At 41.0% G+C, this 25,576-nt stretch overlaps 1 protein-coding gene across 1 annotated transcript in view; it reads right to left on the bottom strand.

The window, feature by feature from the left end:
- LOC140690341 (uncharacterized) overlaps window positions 1–25,576 on the bottom strand; it is a 414,099-nt gene that overhangs the window by 377,446 nt on the left and 11,077 nt on the right. The window contains exons 3-10 of the mRNA XM_072952049.1: window positions 13,039–13,097; window positions 12,689–12,806; window positions 12,029–12,152; window positions 7,398–7,457; window positions 7,142–7,299; window positions 6,743–6,863; window positions 1,535–1,644; window positions 71–194 (exon numbers count right to left, since the gene is read on the bottom strand). Of these exons, the coding sequence (XP_072808150.1) occupies window positions 71–194; window positions 1,535–1,590 (180 nt within the window). The 5' untranslated portion in view covers window positions 1,591–1,644; window positions 6,743–6,863; window positions 7,142–7,299; ... (2 more) ...; window positions 12,689–12,806; window positions 13,039–13,097. The remainder of the gene's footprint in view (window positions 1–70; window positions 195–1,534; window positions 1,645–6,742; window positions 6,864–7,141; window positions 7,300–7,397; window positions 7,458–12,028; window positions 12,153–12,688; window positions 12,807–13,038; window positions 13,098–25,576) is intronic.

The raw sequence follows: 25,576 nt of genomic DNA on the forward strand, positions 1-25,576 counted from the left end.
TGGACTTGTAGTGAGAAAGTTCCAGGAAAACTGCAGTAATTCCTCCACTTGTGTAAGGACATACACTCACCTGCTGAAGGTGAATGTAAACCGCATTCTGGATAAATTCGAAAGCTTCCAGGCTCCGCTTCTGGATGCCAAGGACATGGACAGCTTGGAAGCATGCTTCTAACTCAGTCATCGGCATTTTTACACTGCAGGGGAAACGGAGGCACCCAGTCAAGAGCAGAGATGTTCCTGTCGTGTCTCACAGGCCGTGCCTCGGGGATTCAGTGCCCTGCAGCAGCCCGGCCCCAGGCAAGGACCAGCAGCGTTTTCCACCCAAGCAGGAGGGGCACTGTGCTTGAGAAAGCCCATCTCCGATGGGGGCAAGAGGGGCTGGTGGGGTTCAGTGAACCTATAAATGCCCACAGAAATATGCCTGCATTCATTCAAGTGATGCAAACAACTGTAGCAGGCTATTTAACAAAATTTCAATTGTCAGTGGAAATTTTGCCATTCCTTTCCGCTTGTCCCCTGCACTCTGAGACAGGCTTAGGCTCTCTTACACCTGCAGCTCTGTGCAATAGTTGTGAAGTCATTTTACTTTACAGATACCACGGTTCTGCCCAGGGTGATATCCAGCCCAGAGAGGTGGCCCAGGCCAATTTAAAGCTATGTGGCTTGCGTACGGGGGCAATTACAGGAGCTGGTTCTGGAGCCAGGCCCCTCCCCACCTCTGCTCCCCTCTCTCCCGAGGCCCCGCTGCCAAGCACTCAGGCTCCGTGATCTTATGTCCTACTCTTCTACTCTACTCCAAACCCTTTTCCTTTTGTTTTTTTCCCTAATTATTCCCAGCTGGAGTGATTTTTCAATCTCAATATCTGAAAAAAATTCCTGCAGCCGAAAAAGAGGTCTCCTGAGGTCAATGCCCATATGCTGGTTCCTGAAGAGAGCCCCTGGCTACGGGGACCCTCACCAACACTCACGGGGCATCAGAGATGTTGCAGGGTCGGCCACCCCCTACAAGAGTTTGCTGTCACCCCAATGCCTGCACAGCATCCCTGCTCACAAAATATAGTTGGTACACTTATCGGTTATTAAGAAGCAAAAATACAAAATTGCTCGTATTTCTTACTAATATTATCTATGAAGCTGGAAACGGAATTGTAATAAAATGTACAGTTTTTACCCTATGTTAAATCTGTTCCTTTGAGTTTAAACCTGTGCCCTGTTTCCTAGGCTCAGACTTGGTAGCTCTGCACCATTTGAAAAAGAAAGTTGCCTTTAGCCTGAAATCTGCAGGAAAGCCTATTCTCCTGGCCCTGATCTTTAAAAATGTTAGCTCATCTGCACTTCTGTAGAGATGGCAAGTTGCATAATAGAGAATAGCCTTTGTTTTTTTGGAGGTTTTACAGGGGTACCATGATTTGATCCACATGGACAGCTGCAAGAACAGCGGATTCAAAGGACAAACAATTCATAAAGCAAGAAGTATGCAACAACCAACCACAACCCCGCCCCTTTTTAGTATAAAAGGAGACTGAATTCTTACTTGGGGAAGATAGTTTTCCAGGACATCAGTCTGCCGTCTTCTGGGTCTGCCAGCATTGCAAGTGAAGTCACTATTCCTTGCTCCAACACCTCATCTCCCGGTTTATTGGCCTGTCATGTGGCGAGCAGAACGAGTTTGGACTCAGTAACAAAATGACTGCATTGGAGGTAGTATGTCTCCAATGTTTCCTCATTTCCAATATGTAACATGCACATCATTTATGATCTAGTGCAAATAATTCATCAAAGGCAACCACAAAAAGAAGCTATACTCACCTAGCTATCAACACTGAAGTCACAACCTGTCAATTTTATATGATGTTGAACAACACAATGGAAAAACCTAACATAGGGAGTTGATTCCACGGAAATAAAATTATTTCTACTCCTTCAATACTTTTTCTTTTCTTTTCTATTTTATTTTGTTTTGCTTATTGAAAGGAAAATAAAAGTCAAGTCATTTTATTTCACATATTTTTGTTATAGCTACATTCTTTAAATACTACAAAGAGATTTAAACTGCAAAAAATTGTTCATATATTAGTATAAAGATATATACACAATCAATGGGGATTAGGAAAGGAATGGACATTTACTAAAAATCCACTGCAATCTTGTCTTTTACAAGCATATCCTGGAATATAAGCTGTATGATCCAGGGGGCTCCACCCCGATTCTCACTGTTGAGTCCCTTAGCAATCAACTACTAAGGCACCAGCATAGAACCATGTGATCAGTATTTTAGGAATAAATTAGGGAATTAGCACATTCAATTCTAAAACAAAAACCCTAAAATAAATACTGAACTTATTTACAGATAAAGAAAATTGGAACCAAAACAGTAGTTATTTCCCCAAGGTCACAAAGCTAATAACTGGTAAAGACAAGATTTGAACTCATCTGCCTGATTCTAAAAACTAAGGTGGAAATCCCATTTGACTGGGGAGGGTCCAGCAGCAGAGCCTATCACCCTATCTTTGTTCAGATCTAGCCTTAGACAGCCTGAGACAGCACCCCATTCCTATGGAACTCGAGGGCATATGATAACAATAAGGATTTTATATCCAGTAGTTTGTTAGGTCTCATTTATATAAAGTGTCAGCAGGTCAGCAGAAAAACTCTGGAAAATATGAGTGGGTCCAGAGCTTTCTGCTGATTAGTAACTCAGTCTCTCAGGACATAGTGACCTTCCCATGAGAGGCCTCATGGACATAAACTAAAGGCAGCTGAGTAATGAAAACTAACAAGAACCTGGAACTCAAGCAAGAAGGTTCCCTGCCATCCCCCACCCAGTTGCCTCTTCACCCGCGTGGACACGATGGCAGGAGACCCAGATTCTTGTCTAAGTTACATCATCTTGGATTCTCATCCATAATAATGTATGACTCTATGCCGCCTTATGTCCATTAAAACTCAAATATGATAACACCAATATCTCAGCAGAATATCTATGTCTCCACTTCCTGTCTTCTAATAGGAGAATATTTTTATGGACAAAAAGCAGAAATCCAATTTAAAAAACCATGCACGAAGCCAGGTGAAATTCTGCTTAAGAGACTGCTCTCACGCTGAGTAAATGAAAACTCAGAAAAAGTGGCCCTTCTCCCTCAGCAAATGGGAGGTAGCCTGATGTGTGTGTGTGTGTGTGTGTGCACGTGTGTGTGTGTGTAAATCAAATACAATGAATTCTGGGATGTGTACAGTTTTTTTAAGTCACTGTCATTTCATGGGAATGAGCCACAATTTAAATAATTTGAATCTAGTGTTCTGAGAGAGTCTCAGGCTCTTGGTGGAGGAGGTGAAAGGGGAGAGTGAAGGAGGAAAGAGGTACATGAAGCAAAGAACTAAGAATACTGCCAGGGAAAGGCAAGACGTTAGTTTTGTTCTTCCTTGCACCACATACAAATTAGGGACTCGCTTTCTGCTGATGACTTATCGAGCACTGATTTGCAGGAGAAGAGGGGACAGCTCATTGCTCACTGAGCTTGTGACTGTACGTGGCATCTTATAGACACAAATCATTTACCCTGATCAAACACTCTAGCAGCAGGCTGTAATTCTTCTGTTTTGAGAGACAACAAAGCAGGAGTTCAAACAGGATGCATAACTTGACAAAAGTCAGAGGTCCAGTAAACTAAAGAGGATTAATTCAAACTCAGATCTGAATGCAGAGTCTGATCTTCCCACTCCCAGGACTGGAAAATCCTTAACACAGGCTCCCCAGCTCCCCTGCATTGTTCCTGGCACCAAGCATTTGCCATGGCAATGGTCACCATTTCTCACAGACACAGCGCTCTGTGCAGCAAATGACCTTGATCAGACCTTGATCATCTACCTGCCACGCCCACCAGGCTTCACCATACAGGCAGGAAAGCTGGCTTTCAAGTGCATACAAAGCCATTCCTTGTCTAACCTGGGCTCTTCTGTGGTTTCTCCAGCCTAAAGGCAGCCATGAAACTGCTCACAGTTTGTACATGAGCCACACTACCTCTCTCCATCTGTCTCCCCACCTATACTACTTAGCTATGAACATTTTGAGAATCTTCGACACAAATTTTTAAAAACAAAAAAGAAAGGATTCTGGAACAACTACTTAATACTTACAATTTTAAATGACAAAATACAAAGTGAGTATTTACAAACCGAATCTTCCTTTCTAAATTTCAGTTTTAAGCGTTTAAAAATATAATAGCAAAAAATTTTCACTTACAAAATTGACAAAAACATAAACAATAATCTGGAATAAGTTAAAAAATAATGCCCATGTTCTAAATGGAGAAACTTCAGGGCTGTACTGAGGGGTAAAGTAAGAGGTGAGAATGTAGAGACATCAACAAATTGCATGGAGGAAAGCAGTTTTGTAAAGATGTAAGTTCTCATCAGAATAATTCAAAACTTACTGAAAACTCCCATGGCAACTCCAATCTGATTTTTTTTAACTTGAACAAAATATTTTGGAATTCTTCAGGAATAATAAAATCATAATACTAGACAAGAAAATTTGGGATGGAAGAAAAGAATGGAAAAAATTCAGACTGCCAATTATTAAATAAATTTTTACAATATGTAAGTTATGCTGCTGGAGTAAGAAAGGCAGATTGACAGAAGGGAACCATGAGCTCAAAAAGAGACTCTAGTGTACACAAGTATTTTGTAAAGGTGGGATTTCAAATCAAAGAGAAAAGTATGACTTCAGTAATTGTCCTGAGACAATCAGACAATCACCTAGAAAGAATAAATACTATTCCTCTCATAAGGACCACAAGATAATTTACAGACAGTGATGTAAATATAAAAAAGTACTAATAACAGCAAATACAACACTTTGCTCTTATTAACTCAACTAACCCTTACATTAACAAGTACTATTATCATCTCCATCTTAGAGATTAAAAAAAACCTACAGAGGAGATTTATTCCAGTATAAGAAATTATTTTTAAGAATAATTTCAAAGATAAAACACATAAGGAATACATTTATTATCATAAGAATATTTTGAGACACTACCAAAATAAAAATCCTCCTAAACAAAATGAAAGGAAAGAAATGACAAGAAAAAGCTCTGTGATACATGTTGTTGAAGACAAGAAGTTAATGTTCATAACATACAAAGAGCTGTCACAAAGCAACAAGAAGCTCCCCCACTTAAATGTGTGCAAAGGATAAAAGGAATCATTCATTTTAAAAAAGTCAAATGGCTAATGAGTGAAAAATGCTCAATACCTCACTGGTCATCAAATGCAAACTAAAACAATGAAAAAGCACTTTTGCTCATCATATTGGCAAATATTTTTAAAAGATATTCTATCTAGTGTCCATCTGTGGGAGAAGAAACCATGAGCGACATTTTCAGAGGACGACATGTCAATGGATATGTAAACTCTGAAAAACGTACGTACACAATGACTCAACACCACTTCTAGGAATCGTTTCCTTTAGGAAAAAACAAATTAGGTCCAAAAAGATGTACCCATCAGGGCATTTACACAGCACTGTTTACAATGGTGGGAAGAAAAACTGAAGTGAAATCATATCCAGCAATAGAGAATTGGTTACATAAGTAATTGTGCATCTTTTCATTCCCCTATGGAAGGAATTTCTAGAGTTACTTGAATGGAGTCTGTGATGAATGTAAATGTCACATCCAGGGACTAAATTTCCAGAAGCCTTAACTAAGGGAATACTCATAAAAGATCACAGGAATGTCTGTACAAGAAGGATGCCAGTCAAATATCCTTTCTGACAGTGGAAAATGGAGAAAATTTAACTGTCCACCATCAAGACAATGATGCGGTAAATCACGACGAGCTGCGAGCAATGAGGGAGCCAGCGTTTCGCCGTGGTCCAGGGCCTTGTCCACAGCATTCTCTCACCAAAGGTGTGCGTGGGAAAGAGACCACACCCGCAAATCAGGAGACCCCTCCACTCTATCTGAAAGGACCGGGTGAGTCTGGAGTGGGAGGACGTCTATGATATACACCTGAGTGATTAAAGTGAGCTGCAGAAAAACATATAATATGGTCTCATTTTTAAATAAAGCATATATACACACACGTATACATGGAATTCTCATATGTGTGTATATATGTATGTCATAGGCATAAAGGTCATGAAATATATATATCAAATTTTCAACAGTTTTTACTCTTCGGAAATAAGGGGAAGGGAGGTAGGGCCTTCCTGTACCACCACAGTTCTCTTTTCAGTATTTCAGTTAAGTATACTTGGAATTTAAAAGTTTATTTAAGTCCGAAGTAAAATTGACAATGCCTCCACAAGACAGAATGCTATACTGGTCATCAAAAATCATGCCAGAGGAGATAGAATATTGTAGAAAAACATATAAAAAGCCAAATGGAAAATGGAGGTGTCCACACAGTAAACAGTCACAGAGTGCTCTCTGGTTTTTTATGACAGAGGTGATCCACACTGATGAAAATATACGTTAACGTCTTAATTATTATCTTTGAATAGCGGGACAAGGATAGCCTCTTTTGCCCCCCTTTTCAGAGTTATTATTTTAAATGCACATTCTTTTTCATCTGAAAAAAGCATTTTTGGGTGTGTAGTACTATGCATTGGAGAATAATACAAGAATACTTAGAGAAACAAGTAACTAGGAGACAAAGCAGCAGCATTACACAATGTAGGACGGGCGATCCTGATTAACACCACGCAGTTACATAAGGACCCACAAAGTGAGAGCACCTGCTGTAACAGGGCGTGGCCCCCTTCTATTTGTCAGCAGTGTCTTCAGGGCTGAGGCAGTTCTGAGCACGGCCAGTGTCAGTGCTGGTGTCTTGATTGATGCTACTGGGGGTGAGGGCACCTGCAAGCCGAGAGGAAGAACAGAAATCATCCTCTGCCTTTTCTGTCTTGTTTCTTTGTTACTTTAAAAGAGAGCCATATATAAGATAAACCGTGTATCTCCCCAAATGAAATTTCAGTAATGAAACCGTTTTTAAAGACTTCACAGCTTATATTCTGCCTATAACTGTCTTTTCAACAAAGATCATATTTATTAAATGTTAATTAACTCAGTTAATTAACTCCCTGTTGAAACATTCTAGTAAAGAACATGAAATGCAGTATGTAAAAGAACCACACCTGCAGTGACTAGCTCAGCTGTCTTGACGGCAGTGCAGTCAGCCCCCACCATCCCGTGGCCCTGAGCTCCTGATGCTGGTAAGAGATTACGCTGCCGCCTCAGATGGAGAGAAACGGTGAAAGCATTTCTTGAACCCTACAGCACTGACAAAACATAACTGACAAATCCCAGGCCGCTTTGAGGCTCTCATTTTCTGTTTCTGGCCAACCCCCATCAATGAGCAGAACCACCCAATAACCGAGCCATGGGACTCACGTGGGAAGCAGTTTTGGAGAAATTTCCAGGTATAGAATGTAACCAACTATACATAGAACTCTGAAAAAGAAAAGATGCCATACTCTGATTTTGGAAGACACTCAAAATATTCTCCTAAGCCTTAGTAGCTGGAAAGGCTGGGCTTCTCCTAAGTCACTTATTTATTTCACAGCCAGTAAGCATCTCCCTCAAATCCTGCTTCCCTGTGTCTGCTGGGAGCTTGAAGCACACTGCTGCTGTCGATCTTATAAGTCACATGGCAGAGACATGTGTCTCACGCCTGCAATCCTCACACAGGCTCGCCTCCTAGCCTCACTGTCTGAACTGGGCCCCATTTTCTCACCTGTTTATTTGGTATCTGTTCTTCTGTAAGCTACCTGAAATGCGTTTTGGAACATGTCAGAAGAAGCAGTGGGTTGAGAAATGGACAGATTGAGAGGTGAGAGATGGGCAGACAGAGAGAGAGACTCCAAGAAAAGGGGAACAAATAAAATTTCCTATGCAAAACCCTCTTCTAATCAGGGAAGGAAACCACCACGGAAAAGTGTGAAGAGGCAGGTAGCTTAGGACTGTTTCCTGGATTCCATGAAAAGTAATACCAAGAGATGAGAGGGTAGAACTTTAAATAGTAAAAGAAAAAAAGCACGCATGCTTGAAAAATATATCTACAATATGTACTTTCTAAAGAATAGACTGAAATCAGCAGGGCCCAATAACACTACACTTGGGTATTTACAGAAGTGAGAATCCCATCTCCAAACCACAAGGCATCCCTTCAGAGCACTGACAGTCTACATGGGGCGGTCATAAAGCCATCACCGCAAAAGCTATGCTACCCTGCACTTACGAGGAATGAGCAGCTGTGCTCAGGCTGCCCATGCGCATCATTTACACCCCACAGCACCTCTACGGGGGGGACGCCTAGCGAGCCCCGTCTCTGCAGGACAGAAAACCAGTTCTGGAGAGGCTAAGCCGACTTACCAGTTCTCCATCTCACAGGACTGGTCTCTCCAGAGCAGGACACGAACTCGGACCCACGATTGTAACCATGGTACTACAGTGCTTTGTGTGCTGTTTGTGTGTATAATACATTTGTTTCTATCATGAAAGGTTATTTAATAAATGATCGGTTGTCTTGTCTATCTCATTAGCTCACAATCAATCTTTATACTGTTGAATTGTACTCTTTTCCCCTGAAGAAAGGAACGGAAACAGCGGGGGTCAGAAAGAGGTGGGGCTCCATTCTTTATCTGGGATCTCATCTCATCGAAGTCTCCAAACAGGGAAAAGGAGCAAATGTTCTCTTTATCTTTTAAAGAGAGGGCTCCAGTGATGGTGACTTATTCAATTACAAAATCAACGCTGGGGAAAGGGCACATGCAGCAACTAGAGCAGTATCAGCTGTAGGAAGGTCAAAAGTGCTCACGGGAGGGCTCAGGGGGCAGCCTCATTTAATTTCAATCAATAAAACAATAACAAACTCTAAAAATACTGGCCTACAATGGATTAGCTCTTTCTTGACATCTAGCAAGTTTCCACAGCCCACATGTAACATTATCGGGAACCAGTGAAAGGAAGAGTCCACAGACAAGGAAAATCAATGCCACAGGCAGGCTGAAACCCAGGCTGGAGTTTAGGAAGAGAAAGGGCATAGTTAAGAACTGGGGAAAGGCTGGGGAAAAAAATCATCACAAGGACTCTCAAGCATCATCCAACAATCATATAATCATTCATTCAAGAGAGAGTTACTGAGGTCGTATTCTGTGCAAGATTGTACAGCGGGTGAAGCAAGAGCGCAGCGTCCATGGTGGCAGCAAGTTGCGGGGCTCAAATACACTTCTGATCCCGGTACCTTGCACACTTGTCCTCAATATAAAGGCAAAGATAATTAAAGTAAAATAATACTCTGTAAACTCAAAGCATTGTTGAAAAATAAAGTTAAAGAAGACCTAAATACCAGGACAGACACTCCACACACATTCCCCTATCAAAAGAAAGTGCTCTTGGAATGGCAGTGCTCCCCAGAGCGATCCGTATATTCAACGTGGTCTCGATCACAATCCCAGCGGGCTCCTCTGCAGAAACTGACTATCTGCTGCTACAATTCATATGGGAATTCGAGGATCTCAGTAACCAATACGTACTTGAAAAAGAAAAATTTGAGAGGACTTATAATTCTCAATTTCAAACCTTACAACTGTATCTCCAGGTGAGATTAGAGGCCATTGTGAAGTTATTACTGTGTTAATCCTTATTTACTAAATTCTCTACAATGAATATTACTGTTACAATAAGAAAAATAAAAAGTAAGTTATCCTTTAAAACATGCACACCGATTCATTCATTGGGAAAAAATTATTCTATCAATTAAGAGATAAATATCTATTGAAAAAGGACAACTTAAAAACAAGAGTGCATTTGCATTTTTCATAAATTGAAAACTGAAAAGCACAAAGACGTCAAGTTTCTAGGGAGACCAATGCAACATATTAATAGTTATTTTCAGAAATTCTAATTTAACAATAAAAACTCTGGAAAGGGAAAATCGTGACTGAGAGCCAACTGCAAACACATGGAGAGCAAAGGCCTAGAAATCACAGTTCCTTTAACTCTGCTCCTAACACAATAGGAGAGGAAATTCCTCACTGAGGGGACAGTGGAATCCCATGCATAAGACAGGATACACAGTACAAACTGCACTAGAATTGGGGGTGATTTCCATAGAAGAATTCTAAAGTTACAAAATTGCTGAAAAACTATTAAAACACTGACAGAAAGATTAAAACACACAGCCATATATATTATATAGAAACATATGTAGTCTGCTCCCATGTTGCATTTAAATACAAATATATTTGTTCATTTATGGGCACTTATGACTTTATCCCTGGTAGAATATTTCAACTAAAACAAATAATCAATATAACACTCCTTTTGTCAAATCTACTTGATAAGTTACTCTGCTATGTAAACATAATGTGTCTAAGATAGATCTAAAATTAGTGAAAAAGACCTTTGTATGGCTTCTTGAACTATTCTCAAAATTCAAAGCTTAATTTTAAAACAGATCTGAACAGTAATTCTATATTACCTTTCCCGTCGTGAAATGAACAACACAGTCTGTTGTCAAAATTCTGTCCTTACAATGATTCACGAGCACCGTATCCTCACAAAACTGCTGGACAGCAAGGCACTATCCAGACACTGTGACCCAACAAATGAAACACAATGAAGACAGTGACCCTATTCTGGAGGGTTTATAGTCTGTGTCAACACCAGGGTTTTATCTGATTGGTTTGATTTGTTGGCAAAATAAAATCAATCAAGTACTTTCTTCTTTGAGCATTCTATAAGTCATGACTCTGCTGTTAGTGTCATGAGCAGGAAAGACTTAAGCATGACTTGATTAGATCAACTAGCAACAATCATCACTGGAGAGTGAGTAATAAAGAAGTTAACTGATAGCAATGCTTCTCCCTACATGAGACCTAAAATAAATCGACACTGATATCCGAAAAGAAAATGAGAATTTGAGGTCCCCAATAAGAAAAAAATCTAACAAGAAATCAAAAAAGTAAAGATTTTTTCATTAACGTTTCCTGGAAAGATTGGAGCATGGTGGTGTTGAGCTCAGATGCTAGGGAAAAACATGAGGGTCTGAATTCCCACAGCACTGGGTAGCTTTGACACTAATATGTCAGTCAAATTCTCTGCATCTCAGTCTCCGATGCATAGACTGGGGACAACAACCGCACCCATCTCCTAGAACGGTCCTAAGAATTAAGTTATTTTATATATACAAGTTTTAATAAAATACATCAGATATTAAATATTACCCCAAAAGCACAAGGAAAAATGAAAACAGAGATAAATTGGAGTTCATTAAACTTTAAAACTTTGCTTCAAAAAACACCATCCAGAAAGTGAAAAAACAACACTCAGGAGAAAATTTTTTCAAATCATTTATCTGATAAGGAATTTGTGTATCAAAAAAAAAATTCCACAGCTCAACAATAAAAAGGCAACTCAATTAAAAAATGAAAAAAGAATCTGAAAAGATATTTTTCAAGGAAAATATACAAATGGCCAATAAGCACAATGAAACGGTGTTCAATAACATTAGCTCTAAAGGAAATCAAGTCAAAACAACTAGGAGAAACCGCTTCACATTCACTACAATAGGTTAAAATCAAAAAAAGATTAACAAGCACTAATGAGGACACAGAGGAAGCAGAGCCCGCAGCCATTGCTGGTGAGGATGTAACACAGTGTGACCACTTTGGAAAACATCCTGGCACGTCCTCAGAGAGTTGAACATTTGGCTTCTGAATGATCCAGCAATTCTGCTTCCTGGGCACACAAGTAAGAGAACTGAAAACAAATGTTAACATAAAAACTCCTACAGGAATATTCACCATTACTTTTCGCCATTAATTTTCAGAGCCCAAAAACAGAAACAACCCAAATGTCTATCACGTGATGAATGGGTAAATAAAGGGGCCCAGCCATACAGTGAAATATTATTCAGCAATAGCAAAGCATAGAGTACTGACTCAGGCCACAACATGGACAAACATTGAAAACGTTACTCAGTGTGAAAGAAGTCAGTCAAAATAGACGGTTCCACTTACATGAAGTGACTCGATTTGCATGAAATGTTCAGCACAGGCAAATCCACAGAGACAGAAGAGTGGCTCCCTGGGGCTTGGGGAGGATGGGGAAGTTGATAATGTCTGCTTATGCGTACTGGGTTTCCTGTTGGGGGGAAGAAAATATTCTAAGATTGACTGGGATGCACATTTCTGGGCATAGAGTAAAATCCGCTGTACATTTTAATGGGTGATTTGTATTAAAACTGTTAAGAACAAAAGCACCTCGGATTAGTACCTTCCATAGTAAATGCAAATTGCTAACATTTATTACAGGAAGAAGAAACTGCCTTCAGCATGAAAGCAGGAGATCAGCAAATATTAGTTAACCAAAATTGGACAAGAGCATTTCACTTGAAACTGTTGCTGAGTGTACAAGAAATATTCAGACATGACAAGGAAAATCAGTTTGACATCACGAAGAAGCATTCTGCTTCAAATGCAAATCAAGGATTCGGCAAGCCCAGCTGCTACAAATGACCAGAGAAGAAACCTGGTTCTTAAAACAAGCACCAGAGCCAACAAGGAAATGGTGGTGAGGAAAGCAGGCGGCCTAAAATCTGGAACAGTGTGCTACAAATAATTTCTCCACTGAAAATTCAAAAATAAAATGAAAGTGATGTAATGCTGTGTTGAACTCACGTGAATGGGCTTCCTGCAGTGCTTGACAGTTCTGTAACCCCGAATGACTCAGGAGAATCAGCATGGCTCCTGGGAGTCCCCAAGTAACTGCCCATCAGCACGCTGACCACCATCACATCTCCCAGGGTTGAATTGCAGAGAAGAGAGCAACCTCTGAAAGGCACAGGGAATGTTGACAAGGGAATAAAAGGCTGCGGTCAATCCTGGGACAGAGGCCCTGTGAGCAGAGGCCAGAAGGCTGCAGGTGAACTGGAGTGGCCCTGGGGCAGGAAGGGACCACAGGGGAGCATATCTCAATTATCTCCTCTCTCTCCCTCGGGTAGGAGGGATAAAGCCTGCATCCTTCTCACCTGGAACTGTGGGTTCTGGCTGGCGGAAGTCTTACCGACACGGAATGAATTTCTCAAGACTGTGGAAAAAGGAAAGAAAGCGAGAGGGATTAGGGAGCCAAATCCACGAGTCTCTCAAATGCTCCCATATTTATTGTGTATAATCAAAGTAAAAAGTCAATAACAGTTGTGAGATAGTAGGCAGGAACTTGGGGAAAGAAGGGATGAGACAGAGATTGTAGACTCCACCATGAGTACTAAGGCTTAGTTTACCTTTAGGGAAGTCATGGGCTGAGGGGAACAAGATACATTTTTTAGACATGTTCATTACAAAGCAGACCACCAGACCAGCCTGCTCCCTGTTTTGGGGATAATAGACTATCTAACACCACGCAGGCCTGGCGTTTATAGCTGAGGGCCTGGGTCATTGCTCTGCAATAAGCAGTGTGCTATCTATAACCTCAAATATGCAAGCAAGGCATTGTCTCTGCTTTTTATGGCAAGGAGACAGGAGTGAGGATGCACAGGTGTTTGCTTTAAAGCAGTTAATAAGCACATTTTTTTTCTTAAAGTTGACAGGCTGCTGCGATGTGTTACAACTTGTTAACTCAATCATGGGCTCCCACATGGAACCATTATGGAGGACATCCTAGGATGAAAAATCCTGGCTCTGGATCTTTTCCTGCCAGCTTCGGCCACTCCAGCAGGGTCTAGACACATCCCTGAATAACGATCCCACAGAACCACCTAAACTCTTAACTCCTGGTGCTTGAAACTTAATTTTAGCTCTACACAACTTAATGTAGAAAAGTTTCAGAAATAAAAGATATTATATTCTTTTTATATCTCATCATAAGACTGATTTTTCTGATTGCTCTAAGCTGCTTCTACATGGTAAAGCACCTAATTCTGCAGGTGAATTCAGTACTTTCCTTTGGGCATAACTAGACAGTCTGGGCTGTCTGACTTCTATTAGTCAAATAGCAATACACTTAATTGATTTCTTTGTTCATCAATTTCAGCCTGGAGGTGAGGGTCTATCACTATTTTCCTCAGCCCACCCTCTACTCTTTTCTCATCAGCATCTCAGGCCTCCTGAAAACAAAACAAAGCATTTGTTTCCCTTCATCTACACTTTCCACAAAGGCAACAGGAATCATCATGCCTAGAGAATGAATTCAACACAAATGTTAAAACAAAAATCTATAAACCTGAAGCAACTCCATCTCCGACTCATGATACACAATGACATGAGAGTAAGTGTGTCAGGTACAAAGCATGCGTGAGCCTGACCACCTCATTTCTATTCTTCAAAGGAAGGAAGGTTTTCGTATTTTTTATTATCATTCTTTGTCATTGTTTCTGATTAAGCCAAAAAATTTTTTATGAAATAATTAAGCACTGCAATAACAGATTTTCGCTGTATCAATTACAGAAGGAATTCAGAGGGGATAGGAAAACCCACCTCTGTAAAAAATGCAAAATTCCTTCCCCTGTTAAGAACACGAATACAAAATGCAACAGAATTCAAATTCTTGTGGAGAGGACAAAAGCCACAGAATCAAAGCAAAGTCATTATTATGACTCAATCCAAAATTCACTGGACAAACATGCTCAATGCATTCAAATAATTTTTAAGGCACACTGCAAACCATTCACTTAATTATCTACAGGCTAGAGGAAGAATTTCCCTCTATAACAGACAACATAAATCAATAGGTTGCCCCACCAAACAAGGAACAAACATCAGGTTTTTTGCAGTTCTGATAAATCAGCAAGTTTTAAAGATCAAAATCCAGAAATTTTAAACATTCATTCACACCAGAATGAATCAAGCACTTAAAAAAAATAAATAACCCAAAGAAACTAAACACATTGATCACGTACCTGGATCAATGAGAAATTCTTGTACAGCTGGAAAAAAAGAACAGTCTATAGACTTATACTTGAAAAATAAAACTACTTTTAAAGATAACTGCTAAAACACATTTCATCATTCATGTTGCCTTGAAAAATCTGAGGCACTTGTCTCTGATCAGAAAAGCAATTCTGAGTATTAGTATGTTACAATTCAGTGCCAGTTTGCTTTAGAAGAAAAAAGAAAAGCTACTGTTTCTCATCTTGCACAAAGTTTAAAGAACCTCCCTGCCTCTATCTCCTCCCATTTTCTAAGCTCATGCTCCCCAACCCTTCTGAAACAATTATGAGAACCTCTTATTCCCACCAATATGCCAAATCACAAAAGAGTATCAATTTATTTGTGTAAATATATACCTACACCTTGAACTGGAGGAGAAAGATTTCAGAAGGCTATATGGAACTTATTGCTACATTCCTGAAATCACACACATACACGTTCACAGAGACACAGACATATACAAACTGAATTACTGGGCACTTCACAAGCTAAGGACTTACAACTTCTAGAAGATAACTTTGTAGTTAGTTTAAAATACAAAACGGTCAGCTTTTGAAAGCCTTGAACATTGCAAAATCATCCAAATATCAATGAGATCCAATTAGCCTTCTCTGTAGAATGTAATTCCCCATGATGGCAAAGCAGACCCTAAGAAGTAGTGGATCCAAGACTCGTGTTTTTCACTAGCTATGATCGTTTTAAAACATGTAAACAGATTTAGAAAGGTATGTCCCTATGACATTTATTCTTATTGAGATGGCATATGTATTCAATTGTCTATGCAGAAAATAGGACCCATGATGGTGTTTAAGAAATATTTTGTGTATTGAAATATTTATTTTTAAGTGCAGACAAGGAGGGTGGCTATTACTCCATTGTAGAGCACCTGTTGTGCACGCACATGTTCCTGGCTTCAATCCCCAGTACCTTCATGAAAATAAATAAATACAAGTGCTTACTTAAAAATAAGAATAAATTTATATAAAAAAATAAATGCAGACTAAAAAGCACTGCAATCTAGGAGCCACAATTATAATAAAAAACAAGTGTTTCTATCAAATATTGACTATACGCCAATCACAGAGACAACCACAAATCACACCTGACAACCATCACGTGTGATTCTCAGCAATCCTACTAAGTAGACACGGATGAGAAACCCGGCTCTGCGGATGAGGAGACGGAGCTCGGAGGAGCCGGGGACACTGACCGTCCTGCTCCCCGTGACACCGCATCAGCCCAGGGCAAGCGCTGACAGAGCTGCACTGAGGGGACACCCAGCTGCATGGAACCTTGGGGCACTGGGGAGTCCTAGAAAATACTCAAAAGTGTTCAATGAAAAACCATCTCAAATATATTACTCTGTGCCCCATCCTCTAAACACAGAACATGTCTGGGACCTTTTTGATGCCTCCGTGTCCTTTCTGCCATCATCAGTTACGTGCCCTCTCAGCGCGACCAGTCATGAACTGGACCCCATACGAAGTGCACTCAGATGGAAGAGCTTTAAAAGCTGTTTTATGAAGTTTGTAAGACTCTGTCTATTCCTCACACAGGCGGTCATCCAGCACTACTCACCGGTGCGGATGTACCACCTGAAATCACACCTTTCTGCTTTTTAAAATCCCTTCATGTAATACAGACTTTTAAACAGCAAAGAAGCAGCTCAACCACAGACAGTGGACAGCTTTTCACCAAATGGACTCGAACAGCACATCTGACAACCTGGAAGCCCTTGTCTTCTATTAAACCCACTTCCAGGTACTTCATCATTTTCGGATTGGTGGACTCGGCCTCTGAATGGCCTACTCAGAGAGATCCCATCCTCACATCCGGGGGTGGGAGAGGACCCTGCTGCTGGGAGAAATCAGTGAGGAAGGTGGACATCCTCCAGCCATTTCTGCACGGGTAGAAATGCCACATGCTCAGAAATTATACCGTCAGCACCCCTGGGCTCCCATGGACTGGTTTCACATTAAGCAAACTTATGACACACTGATGCAAGAAAACCAGAAATTTAATTTATTAATGTAACAGGAGATGTGAAACTACAAACCAGATTGAAATATCAGAGTTCAACCATGAGTACAGATTCTCCTCCACGGCCCAATCTCGGGCAGGCAGTCACATGGCAAGCGTGGACAGAAGCAGAGCAGGAAGGGTTTCTAGATTAACTCAATGGACTAAATTTCTGTTATAAGAACAGATCTACTGCCTGGAAAACAATTAATGCCAATCACGGGGCACACTCCATGGACAGTGGCTGAGACACGACTGTGAGCACCTGTATAACTCCACTTTCCCTGTCCTTTCTGGTCTAACTGATGCAGAGGTACAGAGATCCAGGGATGCAGATACCTGTAAACACCCAAAGCCCATCCCTGGGAGCCTGGAAACCAGATAGCCAGGATTTAAATCCCAGCTCTGCCACTTACTAGCTCTGTTACCTTGGCCAAATTACTTACCCTCTGTGTGCCTCAATTTCCACACTGTAAACCTGGGATAACAATCAAATCTTTCTTACTCACTTGTTGTGAAAATTGGAGGATTCATTTCTGTAAAACTCTCAGAAAAGAATGTAGCACATTTTTGGTGCCCAACAAATTTCAATTTAAAAAGAATGTGATTTACAAGTCTCCCATCTAATCATCTTCTGTGTTTCATGACTATTCTGAGTCCCAAAGGAAATCCTTATTTCCCCTCTTATAAACTCTTGAGGAGCACCCTTCTGTTTCAAGCCACCACCTGTTTAAACTGAGGGGGGATTCCCTCCTCCCCACTCCTCTGGTCCATGGGAGACTGCTTCTCCCTTCACACTCCTGACCACTGGCCCACGGCTAGCCCTCCTCACACTAACAGATTGAGGTGTGAGTCCGGGGAGACAAGCAGGGCATATGAAAGCTTTCCTTCCCCTCCAGTGTTGGCCACCCTTAGGAAGCAGCCGGGATGCTCAGTTCCATGGCAAGACAGTCCTGTGCATTATGGGTCAGAATCTCTCAAGGGAATGCTCGCTGTGGACCAGAGTTACCTGGGACTGCGTAAGTCTCTAATTCTGGGACATAGTGTCATGACACTCACTCTCCCACAGCCCTGAATTTCATGGAGAACGTGGCTTCATCAGTAATAAAGGAGACATTTATCGCCTGCCTGTTCTTCTTTGTCATCTCTCAGTTGGCTGCTGGACACAACATGTGTATAAGTATTGGGTCCCCTTAAGCCCCAACATATATGAAGTAACAAAAATTCTGTGGCTTAACATTGGTTCAGGGCGACTGTGTAAATGTCCTGACTCTGCTGATGCTAAATTATGTGTATAGGAACTATGGAACCTCCTCAAATATCTTTCATCATAAAACCAGCTTTTCTTATTTTCCTGTTTCTCAGTAATTGCCAAAGACTATCAAATGATGGCTTCACACCAAATAGCAGTTAAGATTATGAGCCCTCTTGTCATACACACTGTGCTAAACACTTTACATAATTTCTAATTCTCACAATTCTACAAAGCAGAAATGAGTGTCCCCATCTCACAGACGAGGGAAAATCTCAGAACGAACTGACTCAGGATCACGTAGCTCAGTGGCAGCGCGTGCACGCAAACCCAAGTCAAAACACCACACCCCTTTGTATATGTACCAAATCTCCTACCACCCATTGACACACAGCGGTGGGGATAATACGTAGGGAACTCAGTACACTTTTCAGCTTTAAGGTGCTCCAGAGGCCGCTTCTAGCTCTTTTATAAAATCCCGGCTCACTGGTTTCTAACACTGCAAGAAAAGTCCGATGTTGCAACTGTTTGCACAGGAAGTCTGAAATGTTCACAGCGAGATGATAGAATAAAACTAAGACATAAGCAGAATAATAGTTCCAGGTAGTCAGACATAATGGACATTGTGCTACCCTGAAGCATTAAGCAAAGGAATCAAAAAAAAAAAAAAAGTTTAAGACTTCCTTTACAAACAGGAAAGTTAAGACTGTAAGAAGGTGCAACAGCGCCACCTATGGCTTAAAAGGCCTTCCTGGTTGCCTGGAAAGGTGCAACACAAAAATTGCCTGTGGATCAGAAACAAGAATCAGATAACTAAAAGCTTATGTAGTACATACTGCTCTCCTAGTCTTCATGTCTTGCACTGTAGCAAAAACCAACAGACCTGTACTAGGCCTATATTCATAAAAGTCATGTCTGTATTTTTCCAACAGGAGGTAATCTAAGTATCTTGCAAAATACTTCTCAAAGAGCCAGGAAATCATAGAAGTGTATTGAAATACAAAAACATTTATTTACATATTAAAACAGCATGAGCTTTTTTCTATTAAAAAAGCTGACATGTCAAATCAATGTTTTGATATTTTAAAACCTATTAAGAGTGCAGAAAAATAAATCAAAATTTTCTTTAATCACAAAAGAGAGAAGCTTATTCCCTGAAAATGATCAATGTGGATTTTTCTAAACTTAATGCTTCTGGTCAGAGTCCTACGAATTTAAATGTCTGAGTGTATAGTTACACGGCAGCATGAACACTGAGTTGTAACAATACACATTCTGTGTAAATAATCTTCAAGGTCGTCTGCTTAAGTCAATTTAACTAGTCCCTGTCTCAATAGAATGATACAGATTTCATTAAAACTTCATACTGCACGCACACACACACACAAAACCCTGAATCCTTGTTACTTTAAGCCATATTCATATATATCCATATTGAATATGCATCAGAAACAAGCCACCCTCTTTAGTATTCACAGTTGATCCTTCTAAACTATCTGTCATTGTGACAGCACATTTTTACTAAGCAGCTCTTGGATGCTTTGTATACAAGGCGTCTACCTCTCACAGTCAGACATGGTAAACGGCATCACTCAAATTTCACAAATGAGGAAATATACTTAAGCCATGGAAACAACGTACATATTTATCATCAGGAAAGAAAAGAGTAAAGATTTTACTTTCAATATGCACTGACAAACTTTTCCTCCATACTAAGACTACATACATAAAACAAATTCAGTCATTGTAAATTATTCTGTCAATAAGCACCACTAGAGAAAAACAAGCAACATCATTAGCAATGATTGGACTTTCAAAGCCCACTCCTATTTTGCACTATAATCATTTTTAATGTTTTGTTTTTAGTGCTTACATAGCACTAATATAAAGAAAACATAAACTATTTAAGTCATTACCTGAGAATGCAACATTTGTGAAAATGTACAATTTTAATTTATGCCGCTCTGTCTCACATTCTCACTGGTGTCTCTCCTTTGAAGGCCTCATCAGGCTGAGATCGCCAAAATCGGTCATTTATGGACTCACAGGAGTTCGGGAAACCACTCAACGGGAGGCTGATCAGAGGAGAAATTGAGAATGCATCCTGTGCAGCCTGGATTCCAGCACCGAGCTAGGCACCGCCAGCTGCGTTTGATTTGGGACAAGCTGCCCACCTCTCAATCCCTCAGCTGCAAAAAGGAGACATTGATACCTACCGTCAAACACCTGCTTTGAAGTAAAACATGAGAAAAACAGTTTAGCCTTTGGTAGGTGTCCACTCACAGCAAGCTTGGTCATTATGATGATGAGGATTACTTTTAATAAGTTAAGCTAGACCAAAAATTAGAAATCACCATAAAGGAGAAACATTTTAACTCAATAAGCATTTCCTTTTGAATGGATTGATAAAAGTTCTAATGATTTTTTTAATAAACCAAATTTTGTCCATTAATTTTAGATTTACCGGTTTATGGACAAGTCTCCAAAAAAAGAATTAGAGGCCTCTAACCTCTGAATACTAAGAAAGTAAAGTTTAAAAAAATTATGGGGGAGAGTATACCTCAGTTGAGAGAGTATGTGCTCAGCACGCATGAGGCCCTCAGTTCAGTCCCCAGTAACTCCATTTAAAAACTTTTATTTAAAAAAAAGGAGAATTAAAGGAAAAAGATGGAGGACTACAGAATTTTTTTAGAGAATCCACTCAGATTTAAGATGGGGAAAAAATATCCATTTCTCACAGGAAATCTTGAGAACTATGTAAACCGGATCTGAGTTGTCTAGTCTTTAACATTATTCATGAATTCATATTACCAAGTCTTAAAACTACCTGATAACCCACAGTGGTGATAGTGATCATAAAACCTGACAATGCGGATCGAACTCCGGCTAGGACTGCTCTGTTCTGACATCTCTGCCCCTGAGGCCTCACCAGGCTGAGAGCACTAAATTTTGTCATTCATGAGCATCTCGTGTAAGTCTTCCACTTGTGCTTCTCAGTCTCCTCTCACCAGCCCCTCTGAGGGAAGCAATGTTATCATCTTCCCCACACGCAGATAAGGTCACTGAGGTACAGAAACTAAACCTGCTCCAGGTCACATCGGCATTAAAGGACGTCTGTATTTCTGCTGTTTTGCGGTTGACAAAGGAATCTGAGATATCAATACAAGATAGACTGTTAAATAGTCAAGTCTGTCAGCTCTTCACCTCAAAGAGCAGATACTATAAATTCCTGATGTAGGATGAGGCTGCTGCCACAAAATGACTCAGCTAGAAATTAATATCCAAGATGAAGCAGCGGATACACATAAATATTCATGACTGTCAACTCCTCTCACGGGTCTTGGCCCTTCACTGCCTGAATGGGGGTGAAATCCCCACCCGTGTCTGGGAGGGTAGCGCGGCTCTTCCAAGTCTCACCCAGGCTTCACAGGCTGTTTCCCCCTACAGACTGTCCTAAATGATTAAAAAGCTCACAAGATTTTTACACCAGCCAAAACTGAAAGACATTTCTGCATATGGAGCACTTTCTCAGGCTTAAACCATTTTTGCCTACACTCAGCAAGGGGGAAAAAAGAAACATGACTCTGCAAAGTCTCTTAGCCTTACCACTCACAGGAGTTGAATGGTCTCAGCACAAGATGACCCTTCACATTACAGGATGAGAACAAAATAAAGCCGCCCCAACAACAAGCACTCCCAGAGACAGCGCTCAGCAGTCTTCTGCACACTCACGGTTGTGCAGCCCTCACCACCATCTATTTCCAGAACACTTCATCACCCCAATAGAACACCCCTGTCACTAGCAGTCACTCCACAACCCCCCTCCACTCAGCCCCTTGCAACCATCATCTGCTCTCTGCCACTGCATGAGCCAATTCTGGGCATTTCTAAGATCACTGAAATCAACAATATGTGGCTGTTTGTGTCTGGTTCCTTTCAGTTAACGTGCTGTTATCAAGGCTTTCCCATGTTGAAGTGGTATCAGCATGTCTCTTTTTTTTTGAAAATGTTAAACTTTATTAGAAGGTGGTAAATACTATCAAAAATAGTAGAGTGGGGTATAAGGGATGGGGTTTCAAAGGGAAAAGGCCGGGTTGAGCAGTCAGGGTGGACTACCCAGAGCAGATGGCTTTTTTCATATTCCCCTTTATTTATTTTTTCTTTTTTATTCACTCTTATGTCTGAATAATATTCCACTAAATGGAGATACTACATTTTGTTCTTTCATTCAGCAGCTATATATGGACGAGGTCCAGAAGAATGAGTGTAAGTGGTGGCTAGCAGGGATGGCATTTAAGCAAAGGGCAAGATGTGCTTTCAAAAAAAAAAGTGAACAATCAGAGGCACAAGGAAATTCAGCGCGTTTCTGAGAAAGTGCATGGTTGCTTCAGTAGGACTGCCATGCAGGGCTGTGGGGGATAGTGACAGGAGACACAGTGAGGGAGTCACCTGAGAATATTCCCCACTGCAAGCAGCTCAGCCAATTCTCCTCCCTCATCCTGTATTTTAGAGACATTTTTGCTAGCTTTTCTCTTATTTCAAGTAACAGTACTTTAGTTACACATCTGATCATCTGCATCAGACCACATTAGCTCCAAGCCACAGAAAATCATTCACTGACCGGAGCAGCTCCAAGACATAACATTGATGGACCAGGGAGTCCTGCAGCATCCCATCCTGCAGGCACAAACCACACATGTTCCCTGGTGATGTCCGGAAAGTAAAATGCATGGAAATATCTCACTGCTGCTGCACGACATCTGCCCACAAATTGCCCCCAAATCATGCTGGCACAGCACTACTCAACCCTCTCACTACCCAAAAAAAAAAAAAAAGAGAGAGAGAGAAAAGAAAAGAAAAGAGAAGAAAAGAAAAGAAAAGAAAAGAAAAGAAAAGAAAAGAAAAGAATAAAGCTAAGAAAGCAAATTTAGGCTCTTCCATTGAAAACCAGCAACCATCACTGCCAGTATCTGAGCTGGAATGATCCTGACTTCAAAAACCACTGTGCAGTTACTATTCAAATGTGACAGACATATATGTATTTCACTTAGATGTTATTACAATAGGATTTTTCTTTTCAAAATTTCCAGTTGCAACAATAGCACAAGAAAGTTTATGTTTCATTTTTTAAAAAAAATCAATTATTTTCCACTTTGTTAATTTTGAATCTATTATTATTTTATAAAGGGAGCTATGCTGCAGATTATAAACCAAATATCTGGCTTCTGCAAACAAGACCTATATGACTTCACTATTTCAGAGCAAGCTTTAATGATGCTTTCAAATTGGGGGCGCTCACTAACAGCTCTTTAAATACTGTCAAAGATGTGCTATTATGTAATGCAAAGGGTCTACCTACACATCAACTCAGAAACCAAAGAAACTACACGAAAACCTTAGTTTATCATTTTAAAATATTCCTATCATTTTGAATATTAAATTTCTTAAAAGATAAGATATTTTTTGAGAAAGACATCAGTTGTATTAAATTTCCTCTCACCAAGAAAGCAATCTTTATCAAGAATTACTACCCCTATGAAAATCCAAAAGACAGGACGTTTCTAGCTAAGTTAACTTACAGATCTCAACACAAGCCTAAATCCTATCTGCTCTCACTTGAACGAGCCCAGCAAAGTCCTGGGCTACTCTGGAACTTAGCTCTTCTGTTCCATATGTTGGCAGAGCTAAGATCATCACACAAGGCAGGGAAGGAGAGAAGAGGTAAGTCCACCTGGCGGCCTCCATCTGTTTACTTCCAGCCACAAGGTGTCGCTAGAGCGACCCCGCTAACAAGCCCTCCACACAAGGAAACCCGGCATCCACTCTGCCCCTGCGGTCCCCAAGCAGTCCCGACGCCCCTCTCCCACTGGTGGCCTCCGAGCCTGTGAATGGTCTTCTAATGACCCTCCCAGTTGGTGACACCCTCCCCCTCTTCCCCGCTACACACACACACACACACACACACACAGCCAAGGCAGCCTTCCCAAAGCACAAATTTGATTACATCTCCCCCACTTCAAACCCATCAGAGGCTCCCTGGTAGAGTTCTAGCCCCACCCCCGACCCTGCTTGTCCATCCTCACCTCAGTACCAGGTCCCCAGTGACCTCAGGGGCCCCGTGACCTGCTGCTACTTCCCACTAGCCTCCAGGCTCATTTTAACTGTTTGTCAAGGAAGTCTTCCTTCCCTCCAACCTCCGCACTTTGGATTAGGTGCCCTGCTGTGTTAATAAAACATTTTAATCTAAGTCAACTTCTGACACTGCTAAGCTCTCAAGAAGCAAGTACATTTTGCTTACTACTGTAGGTCCACCCCGTCTCCCCTAGACACTCAGAATTGCGTGTGTTGTGAATAAAAGAATGAAGGGGTGGGACTCAAAAGGACAGGCAGAGCTGCTCTCCTAAGGGTCACTTCCTGCTGACACCCTTCACTGCCTCTTCTGTGTCAGTTCTAGTAAAAACCAAGCTCCTCCAAAGCCCTCCACCCCTAGGCCCTCTCCAGTGTCCTTCAAAGCAGGGTCACCCACCACCCTGGACCACACAGGGCAGTCTCCCCGAGTCCTCACCCCACAAGCCTCCAGGCCTCTACCCAGGCTGCTCCTGCCACCTGAGTCACCCTCTTGATTCCTTCCCCTGGCTGACTCTTACTCTGTCCTCAGAACTGAATGTAGAGCCAATTTCTTCCAGGAAGTCCTCCCTGATGATGTCCTTTAGCTCTTGGCTGGCTCCATCTACAGCAGCACTGCTTGGCGACCAACTGGTATTTGTCCACCTGCTCCTATGAGACCATGACCTCTTGGAGGCCACGTGGGAAAAAGGAGTGAGGTGACAAGAGGGGTGGGAAGAGCAAACAGGAAAGTCGCAGCTCAAGTCCCAAATTCAAGGATTCTGTCTCAGATAAAAAGAATAAACTGTTTCATACGTGTGTCATTTGGCTATGATTTTTGTGGCTCATGGAAAACAAGAGCTTGGTGTTCAAGCCTGAAATCCAAGTTACATGCAAAGAAATGTATATATTCATATCCAAAGGAAACCAGAGCTGCTCAACAACACTTTGCAGTTAAAATCCAAAGGAACTTTGATAAAGGCAATCTCCCTCTCTCTCTTTATTTTTATTTATTTATTTTTTTTGGTATCATATAGTTTTAGAAGTATTTGTATAACTAAGTGATGGCTACAGCCTATGATTCTGCACTGGAGTGTTTGGGGCTAAGGAAGCCCAGATTACATGCACTGTGTAAATGCAATCACACCAACACAATGACAGGCGCCCTAGTGGCTGAGCTGAAGTTCCAAAGCAGAGAACCTTATGTTGGAAGACAGCTCTCAGTAGAAAGTAAGAAATGAAATGTTCTGTACTCAATCTCATTA

Source organism: Vicugna pacos, chromosome 30, assembly GCF_048564905.1.
Source record: "Vicugna pacos chromosome 30, VicPac4, whole genome shotgun sequence".
NCBI classification, from domain to species: Eukaryota; Metazoa; Chordata; class Mammalia; order Artiodactyla; family Camelidae; genus Vicugna; species Vicugna pacos.